At 48.4% G+C, this 9,834-nt stretch overlaps 1 protein-coding gene across 1 annotated transcript; it reads left to right on the forward strand.

The window, feature by feature from the left end:
* Positions 1–6: 6 nt before the first annotated feature.
* Positions 7–9,526, forward strand: NR2F1 (nuclear receptor subfamily 2 group F member 1). Its single transcript, XM_056325288.1, is given in 3 exon segments — positions 7–1,879; positions 2,770–3,297; positions 8,353–9,526. Coding segments are annotated over 3 exon segments (822 nt in total). The 5' UTR covers positions 7–1,866; the 3' UTR covers positions 8,634–9,526.
* The last annotated feature ends 308 nt before the right edge of the window (positions 9,527–9,834 follow it).

Genomic DNA, 9,834 nt, shown 5'->3' on the forward strand with positions numbered 1-9,834 from the left:
AGCTTTGCGCCAGGTTTTGTTGTTATTGTGGATGGTGGTTGGTGGTGTTTTCTTTTTTGCTTTTTCGGTTTGTGCCTCCTGCCCTCCTCCCGCTCCTCCCCACCCCCCTTCCCCGGCACCGCCGCGCTAGCCCCTTCCCCGCTCATTGTGCCGAGAATTTATTATTATTACGATCGCTCGCTAAATATTTATCATTTAGCCGCTACCTCTGCTCCGCGCGCGCGCGCGCGCGCGCGTGTGTGTGTGCGCGTGTGTCGGTGTCTGTGTGTGTGTGCGCGCGTGTGCGTGTGTGTGTGTGTGTTTGGATGTGGTTTTGTCTATTGTTGGCATGAGACCGGGGGGGTGGGGGGAGATACATCTCTCTCCCGTACGAGATGTGCTTCCATTCAGCTTCCTTCCCCCCCACCCCCCCTTCCGCCCCATCATTTCTTTTTAAACCCGCAACACTTCTCGGTAGATCCATTTCCCAGCCTCATTTTTCCCGAAAGAAAGATGAAAGACGTGTAAGTAGGGAAGAAAAGAGGAAAAGGGGGTGAAAAAGAGGAAAGGGGAAAAAAAGAGGGGGAAATGTGCTTCTGTATCTCCGCTTCCCTGTGCTTCCCGGTGCCCCGGAGTGTGCTTCTGTGCGAGATTTGGCCTGTTTTCACTCCATGCGTCCAAAGGAAAGTTTGTGACTGAACCGGTTTCTGTACTTCTGTCATTTCTTTTCTTTTCTTTTTTTTTTTTTTTTTTTTATAGCACGCTGCTCATTTTATTTCTTCATCAAACTCCACCCTCTCCTTAAAGCCTGCATACAAATCGCGATTTATAACCTATTTACCGGTTCTTCTCATTTTAGCAGAACCCGCAGCCTGCATCTGGCAGCGGGCTCCTCAGCATTTCCAACTGCTCTGCTATTTATTTATTATTTTTTTTCCTCCTCCTTTCCATAAGTCTCTGTGGTTTTCCTTGCGTTCAGGCTCATTCTCGCGTAGGAAGATTTCCTGCCCTCCTTTCTCCTCGAAATGTATTTGCTCGGTTTACAGTTAAAGTTTACCCTGTGACTGTCGTTAAAGATGTCTTAGAGTCACATCAGTGAAACAGTCAATTTTGCGGAGCGGGGATTACTACTGCCTTAATTGGTTTTAAAATTATATTTTATATGCCACAAGAAAAGGAATGAAGCTGCTCCAGATCTGAAAGAGCTCGCAAATATGACGACTTCATTGGTAGCTTCAGGGGCTGTTGGTAGGCGGCGGGGGGGGGGGGGGGGTGGAAAAAAAAAAAAAAAAAAAAAAGGAAGGAGGAGGAAAAAATAAAAAACAACCCCAAGTTAGAATTGTGCTCGCAGTTAATTGAAAAATAACTGCCAAGTTTACAAGCAGATTGAAGAGGGAGAGGTGGGCTGGAGGGCAGGAGGAGAGAGGTCTGGCCCGGGAGGCGAGGAGAGCTCGGTGGGGAAGAAAAGAGAAAGTTGAGAAAATGTGGCACGCCGGAAAGATGAGTGATCTGCGTGTTCGTGTGCGTGCCAGCAAGCGTGTGCGGGTGTGCGTGTGCGTGTCTGTGTGTGCAGGGAACAAGCCTGAGTAGCCGTATCTTCCCCTGAAGTTACCTTTGTTTACATGGCATGCGGCTGCAAATGCTGGCACTGATGGAGTAAAACACACGCACACACTAAAAAAAAAAAAAAAAAAAAAAAAAAAACCAACTTTGGTCAGCTTTCGGGACTCGAGGCATGCTTACGCTCTGTGTGGAGATGGTTAATGAATCCAGTGTTTTTGCAGTTGCAAGCTTGTGCATTCACTGTGCAACGCTGACTGCAGGCTTTTGCAGTGGCAACAGCGCACCAAAGATATTAATTACACCGTCCCCCTTTTTTTTCCACGAATGTTTGGCTATTGTAAGTTCGGACCTTTTTGTTTTATTTCCCCCCTTCCCTTGATAATATTTAATCTTTCTCTTCCTTTTAGCAGGCAGAACTTTGCTGGGCGGGGGAGGGGGGGTCTTCTATGGAAAGCTGGTTCTGTGTAATAAAGTTAGCAGTGGGGAGCTGGGGGGGCTGCGACCTGTTCCAGCTCGAAGGGTGACGACGCGGTATTTTTGGAGGATACGGACGCATTTGTTTTTATGAATTATTTTGTTTTATTTTATTTTAAAAAGCAACACAGCAGTTCACTTATAAATCTCAGTGCTACCAGGGCAGTCGGCTGGGATCCACAACAGAGCTTGGCTATATTTTTAACAGCTGGCTGTGATTTTTAACCCCACTTTCTCACCACCCGGAGGATTTCTTTGATTTTAATTTTTTTTTTTTTTACGTGCGGGGCTGCCTTTTGTTGCGAGGGGGGGGGGGGGGCCGGGGTGGGGGTGGGGGGGTTGTGTGTGGATTTGTCTTGTTTGCCTTGGCTTTTTTTTTTTTTCGCCTTCTTTCTTTTTTTTTAATCTGTGTTTATTTTGTGAAGCCTGTCTGCATTGGGGGCTGGGGGGGGCTGCTTGGCTGCCGCTGGGCTGGGTCTGCCTGAGCAGGGGTCGGGGCCCGGGGCCGATGCCGGGGCCGGGGCCGGGCGGGGGGGGGCGATGCAGGTCGGCTGCAGCTGCCCGGCTCCGCATGCCTCTGTCTGTCCGTGCCTGTGCGTGTGCCGGGGGCGAGGCGGGGGGGGGGGTGGTGGTGGGGGGGTGGGGGGGAAGAAGCCCGGCATTGTCTCCGGCTGGCTGGCAGCGCCGCCGGGGGCGATGCCTGGGAGCCTCCTGGATGCACATTTCCTCTCCTTCTCTCCTTCTTTTTGTCAGCGGTTCAGCGAGGAAGGATGCCGCCCACCCAGCCCAACCCCGGCCAGTAAGCCCTGACCAACGGCGACCCCCTGAACGGGCACTGCTATCTCTCGGGATACATCTCCCTACTGCTGCGGGCCGAGCCCTACCCCACCTCCCGCTACGGCAGCCAGTGCATGCAGCCCAACAACATCATGGGCATCGAGAACATCTGCGAGCTGGCCGCCCGCCTGCTCTTCAGCGCCGTCGAGTGGGCCCGCAACATCCCCTTCTTCCCCGACCTGCAGATCACCGACCAGGTGGCCTTGCTGCGGCTCACCTGGAGCGAGCTCTTCGTCCTCAACGCTGCCCAGTGCTCCATGCCTCTCCATGTGGCCCCTCTCCTGGCCGCCGCCGGCCTCCACGCATCCCCCATGTCGGCCGACCGCGTCGTCGCCTTCATGGACCACATCCGCATCTTCCAGGAGCAGGTGGAGAAGCTGAAGGCACTGCACGTAGATTCGGCCGAGTACAGCTGCCTGAAAGCCATCGTCCTCTTCACCTCAGGTGAGAAGGCGGGCGGGGGGGTGTGTGGAGTGGGGAGTGGGGTTGCGCCGTGCAAACAAGACAACAAAATATCCCACAATGGCGGAAAAATTAGGAAAAAAAAGATCTAAAATTTAATTTTTGGTGAAGAGAACAGGGGGAAGGCCAAGGTAGTGTAGGGCCCGATGGGGTGCGCCCTGGCCCCGGGATCAGCCTCCCCCTCAGGCCCACCGATGTTGTCATTTTACCACACTCCCCTCCCTCCCACCACCACCCCCAAAAAAAAGCCAAAACCCTTAAAAAAAAAATCGAATTAAGTGGAGGCGGTGGAAACATGCATGTTAACAATTTTTCCCTGTGATAGATGGTTCGAATTAACTAGCGGGAAAGTGCATTAGCGTCGCCTTTGAAGTGCTCTGGTCGTAGCCTATAAGAATATAATACGTCTTCTATTATTGTAACCTGCGAGGGAAAAATTTATAACATCAAAGGGAAACGATGTGGAGGAAATATAGGAAATGGAAACAAGGCAAGATAAGAGGCCTGGCAGTGTCATTTTTTAATTATTATTCTAATTATCGCCACGATGGGGCTAATTGCCACTTTTTCTGCTTGTTTGTTTTTCCTTTTATTTTTTTACCACCCCCCACCCACCCCCCAACCTTCCCCTTGTTCCTTGCTTGTCCCGGTTTCTCCCCCCCCACACCTTTTCCAAACCGGTCCTCCCAGTTAGCGATAACTAAACAGCTCCGATAAATCTGGCTTTACAACTAGGCCGAGGCAAAATTAAAAGCATTCCTGAACAAAGATGGCAAATCGTTCAAAGGCCTTGTTTAACAGTAAGCAGTTTATAATCCATCAATATTTGTTGCCTTTCATGCATGAAAAATAGTATTTACATTGTATTAAAATGACTCCTAAATTTGCACAATATTGTAATGTAGCAAATGTAGTATTAATATCGATTTGAACATCAGATAATTTATTTAGACAGGAGTATCTAATTTTCGGAGACGTGTACTGTGACTGCCCCCTTTTACTTTCAGTGCAAATGCAGGTCTCGCAGCGTTGGAGGGAATATTTCTTTGCAAAGGATAAAGTGCAGATCTTAAAACAAATGGAAGATTTACTGAATAGCCAGCCCGACATTTTAATGGATATTTTATCTTAATAAGTCTTCTTGATGGAAACATGTTTTTCAAAAGTGACAAAGAGACCTGCCGGCATTTATCAGGCTGATTTAACTCCGCAGCCTGCCTGCAGACTCCCAGACTTTCCCTTCCCATTCATTTCAGGGTGGCTCATCAATACACAGGGGACAGTCCGGAGGAGAACCCGCGTTTTTTGATTATTTTTTTTTTTGGTGGGTGGTGTGTGTGTTAGTCCCAACTTTAAGACATTCTTCCCAAGCAGAGGGGGGCTGGGCCTATGCCTCGGCCCTTACACTCACCAAAGGCCCCAAGAAGGAGATTGCCCCAGATGAGGGCATGTTTCGTGGTGGTGGTGTATTTTTTTTCTCTCTTTTCTCTCTTCCCCCTGCCCCCATCTCCTCCCCCCCCCCCCCCCCCCCTTACCTTCCCCACACAATCGACCTTGGCGAGGAAATGTGGTTAGTGGCTTTAGAGGAGCCCTTCATTTACATATATTAAAAACAAATGTAATCATAACCAAACGTTTGCAAGGGGAGAACCCCCTTCCCACAATGGAGCAGAGCATGAATGGGGTTCAGGGAGGGAACAATAATATTATTTTGGAGCAGGATCGCACGGGGTATCTCAGAAAATGGAAATACAGCTGTCAGGAGTAATCTACCCCTCACCCCCATTCGCACATTTCCACTTTCACTAAACTTGTTTTGATTGCTTAGCCAGAGGGGAATTCATGGGAAGCCTTTCTCAAAGTCATCCAACTTTTAAACAAACTTTGACTGATGGAAAAGACATTTTTAGGCATATTGTCCAAAGTACTTCACTGAGGACTAAGTATTTAAAGCTGGCATGGTTTCTCCTGTTGTGGTTTTTACATTCGAGCTACGGATAGCATGTATTTAATCCGTAAAATTCTGGACACCATCCAACGGACTGGGTCGTGACCCAAAACCTGCTCCTTTCTTGTCTACTTTTTCCCCCCACCCCTTCCTCTGCCCCCTGCCCCCCCGCCAAAAAAAACTCCAAACTTTATAGAGTTATTAATTCCTGCACCTAGCTTTTTCCTCATCATAAATAAACGTTTCCAGGAAAGGACCGAGGCAGATAACATAAATCCAATAAATCTATTTGCAGCGCAATAAGAAACTTTGATTTCTAGTTAGATGCCAGCTGATTACATCTATATTTTCTCAACACTAAACTCTTCTGAACGCGTAACATGAAATACATTCCCGCCACTACAAAGGGAAAGGCTGGAGTGTGCTGAACAGTAAGGGTTATTTATTACATAATTTCTTTTCCATAGACTGCAGGAAGAAATATAGAGCTTTCCCTTATTGACACACTGCCATATAAAAAAGTGAGGCGCACACAGGATTTTCACATTAGCCCACTTTCTGAGATGGAATAATAATTCACCTCCAGTAAACACGGATTGCATTATTCTCCCATGGATTGCACCTCTCTGGACTCTGTAATCTAATCGAGCTGTGCATCCCTTAATTACTATTATTTTTAATCCCATTCTGAGGGGAGAATTAAGCCTTCCCACCGCCACCTTTAAGGATGTGGAATAAAACCCGAGTAAAGGCATATGCCAGGCCATTTTAAATAATTAAAGCTCAATAGATATTATCTGGCATGAGAAAATCCTGAGTGTTAGGAGGTCTAAGGCAAAAACCAAGGCGTATTTTTTCTTAAACACCCCCACCCCCACCCCTCGCCTCCGCAGGCTGCCGCCCTTCTAGCCAGCAACTTCCCTGTCTGCATTGTCCAGTGACCTGCAGTTGTAGGTGCACTTATCGTAAATATCTGATAAATATTTTACTAACCTTAAGGGTATGACATTATGGGGCATAAAGAAAAAAAGCCCTGCTAGGGGTGTCAGTAAGACCCTTTCATATTGCATTGTTTGGGAAGTTGAATAGGATCTTAATGCATAATGGGGCAGATAATGCATGTAAAATAGCAAGATATATGTAAATATGGAGTGTGATTGGTGGCAATCAACATATGAACAGGCCTGTGGTTTTGATATATATTGCAAACAAGAACAGGCCTGAGCTTTTTGATAGATATATATGTTGTAACTTGGTGCTTCAGATGTTGCAAAATATCATTGCATGAAAGGTACAGTATGGATTAGCAGAGCAGACTAGCTCAGATAATTGTATATCTGAGGGATGCCAAGTCCGCAGCTCAGGTCAAAGGTTCTCCTCCTCAGAAGTTCCTGAATTATGGCTTGTTTTATTTGTATTTTTGCTCGAGGCCATAGTATTGTAGATGAAGGTGTTCAGAAATCTTTGTAAAGCCAGTTCTTGATATGAGAAGACTTAAACTTCAAAAATGCAGTTGCGACAGATTTTTTTTTCTTTTCTTTCTTTTTTTTTCTTTCTTTTTTTTTTTTTTTTTTTTGGCTTTGAATAATTTGTTGTGTCTTTTCCAGGGTCATAACTCTACGTTCACAATTTTGTAATGTCCTTTTGGGGGCCATTAACATGCGTTATTTCATATACGGATCTATATATTAGCAAAGTCTGGCTTTGATCTATGTTAAACTGCACTGCTAGCTGACTGCCTCCCTCTGATCGTGATGTAGTTTTGGTTTTGGTTTGTTTGTTGTTGTTTGTTTTTTTTAAAAAAATATTTATTATTAATCTCCGCAACAATGTGGATGATTTCAACCATCCGGGCATACCCACCACTTTTTCCCGACCGTAGCCTCCTGAGGAAGTCCTTCAGCAAGGAGCCGGTGCAAAATTATCCCCCGTTTTTGGCTCTGCCTTCAGAGAGATAGGATGCGCGTGTGCATGTAAACGCACAGATGCATCTGTTACCTCCCTGCGCGTACCTATGCGTGGAATAACGTCTATAGGTACAGATGCAAGGATATGAAGGGTTTCTGCGCTCGGGTTAGTACGCGTTTGCCCAGGTCGTATCGTTCTGAGAGGAGCTAGGGGTAGGCTCCTGGCTGTATACGTGCCATAGGGACCTATGGAGCGGGGGTGGGGGGTGGGGGGCGAGTCTCCCAGGCCACATTTAGGCAAGGCTCACTCGCTGCAGCCCTCCCCAGCTTTGTGTCTGGGGGCTGCAGGCGCCGGCTCAGCGCAAGCCCGAACTAACCCAGCCTGTTTTCCGCCGGATTTACCGAACAGCCCTCAAAGATGTAGCTAATTTGCGATGGGCTGCCGGCGGGGCAGGAACAGGGGGGACCCCCTCTCTCCCCGGCATCCCCCGGCCGGCTCCCTGCCAGCCGCCGCAGGTCACAGCCGCTGCCTCCCTCTGATGTGCAGCCATGTCAACAAACTCCCTCTGCCTCCCTCTGCGTGTGCGCGCCTGTGCTTTTTATCTTTATTATTATTGTTATTATTGTTGTTGTTGTTGTTGTTGTTGTTGTTAGTGGTAGTATTTTGCCCAGTACCCTCCTCTCCCCTCCCTCCCCTCGGTGGTATTCACCGGGGGCTGGTCCCGCTTTCCAGCAGCCCGCTGCAGGGCTCCCTGGAGCCGGGACCGCGCTCGCCGGCGCGGAGTGTCTGGGGGTGCTGGGGGGTGTGTGGTGGTGGTGGTGTGTGTCTCTGTGTGTGCGTGTCTGTGTGTGTGATGGGGGTGCGGGGACCCCACCACACCCCCCGTGGAGAAACACCCACGAGGGCGGCGAGGCGGCGGCGGTGCGGGATGGGGTGGGATGGGACGGGACGGGACGGGACGGGATGGGGGGCTGCGCCTTTGGGGGTGTCCCCCCATCCCGGCGGCGCTTCCCCGTGCGCTTCCCCGCCACTAACCGTCTCCCCCCCCTTCCTCCTCCTCCTCCTCCTCTTCCTCCTCCTCCTCCTCCTCCTCCTCCTCCTCCTCCTCCTCCTCCTCCTCTCCCCCCCCCCCCCCCGCCGCCGATCCGCGGCTGCCTCCGCGGGCGCGGTGCGGCGGGCAGACGCCTGCGGCCTGTCGGATGCGGCCCACATCGAAAGCCTGCAGGAGAAGTCCCAGTGCGCGCTGGAGGAGTACGTGAGGAGCCAGTACCCCAACCAACCCAGCCGCTTCGGGAAGCTGCTGCTGCGGCTGCCCTCCCTGCGCACCGTCTCCTCCTCCGTCATCGAGCAGCTCTTCTTCGTCCGCTTGGTAGGTAAAACCCCCATCGAAACCCTCATCAGGGATATGCTACTGTCGGGGAGCAGCTTCAACTGGCCTTACATGTCCATCCAGTGCTCCTAGAGCCCGGCCCGCACCCCCGGCAGAGACGCGGCGGAGCGGCGGCGGCGGGAGCGGGAACGCTCGCACCGAGGGGCAGTCGGGGTGCGGGGGGGCCCGGGAGGCGGACACTGAACAAAAGAAAGGGCCGAGTAGGAGCAGAGGTGTGGCCGTGGTGGGGAGAAGGACGGACCTCGCGTCCGTGGAGGTTGTGGTGTTTCGCGCTTTGTTTTTTTCTTTTTTTTTTTTGCCTTTTTTTTTTTCTCTCCCCCCCCGGAGAGGAGGGAAAAAAATAAATAATAATAATAAAAGAGACAAAAAAAGCAAAAAAAAGTAAAAAAAATAAAAATAAAAAAAATATGAGTATTGAGGGGATATTAATCAAACCTGAAGGGGATACTGGATCTTCCAGGATTTATTGTGGACTGTTGTTGATATATGCTGTACAGTAACAAACAAAACAAAACGCGTTGAAACTGAACTGAACCTTGTGTAGAATGAAAAACAAACAAACAAAAAACAAACAAAAAAATTCCACGCGCAAACACTTACCACGAGCATTGTTACTCATTTTGTAAAATATTAGTCTTTATTTTCATTTTTTGTAAAACTTAAAACATCGTATGCGCATAAAGAAAAAAAAAAGAAACGAGAATTAGGGGGAAAATAACATTTTCCAAATAATTATAAAAAAAAATTGTCCTGTGTCTATGTATCTATATCTGTTTTGTATTTTTTTCTGGTTCCAAACCAGGTTTCCTGTGATTCTATACTAATAATTTTTGATATAACCCTTTGCTTCTTATAATGAGTGCGATATATGTTGTCGAAGCTGTTCTTCAAGAATTAAAATTGAAGTGAGAATTTAAACAAAAATAAAAGAATTTAGCAAAAAAATTCAACTTATCACCCCACAACCCATGAGTCTTGTTGCTTGAAACATGCCAACAGTTCACCAAAAAACAAACAAAAAAAACCAACAAAAAAAGCTAAGCATAAAAAAAAACCCCAACAACAACACAATCTCCCTAGATTTTTAACTCCTGTACTGGTGTTAAAAGGGAGAACTTTAAAAATGCTTGTGAGGGGTAACCAAGTTCCATAAACCACGTGATGTTCCCAAACTGACTTGGCTGTGTAAGTTTAGGGCTGAACTGTTGAGGCCTAGGAAGAGGGAGCGGGAGGTGCGGCTCGGTGCTGTAGGTGACCTCACCTCACTGGGACT

This window comes from Falco biarmicus, chromosome Z (genome assembly GCF_023638135.1).
Source record: "Falco biarmicus isolate bFalBia1 chromosome Z, bFalBia1.pri, whole genome shotgun sequence".
Lineage (NCBI taxonomy): Eukaryota > Metazoa > Chordata > Aves > Falconiformes > Falconidae > Falco > Falco biarmicus.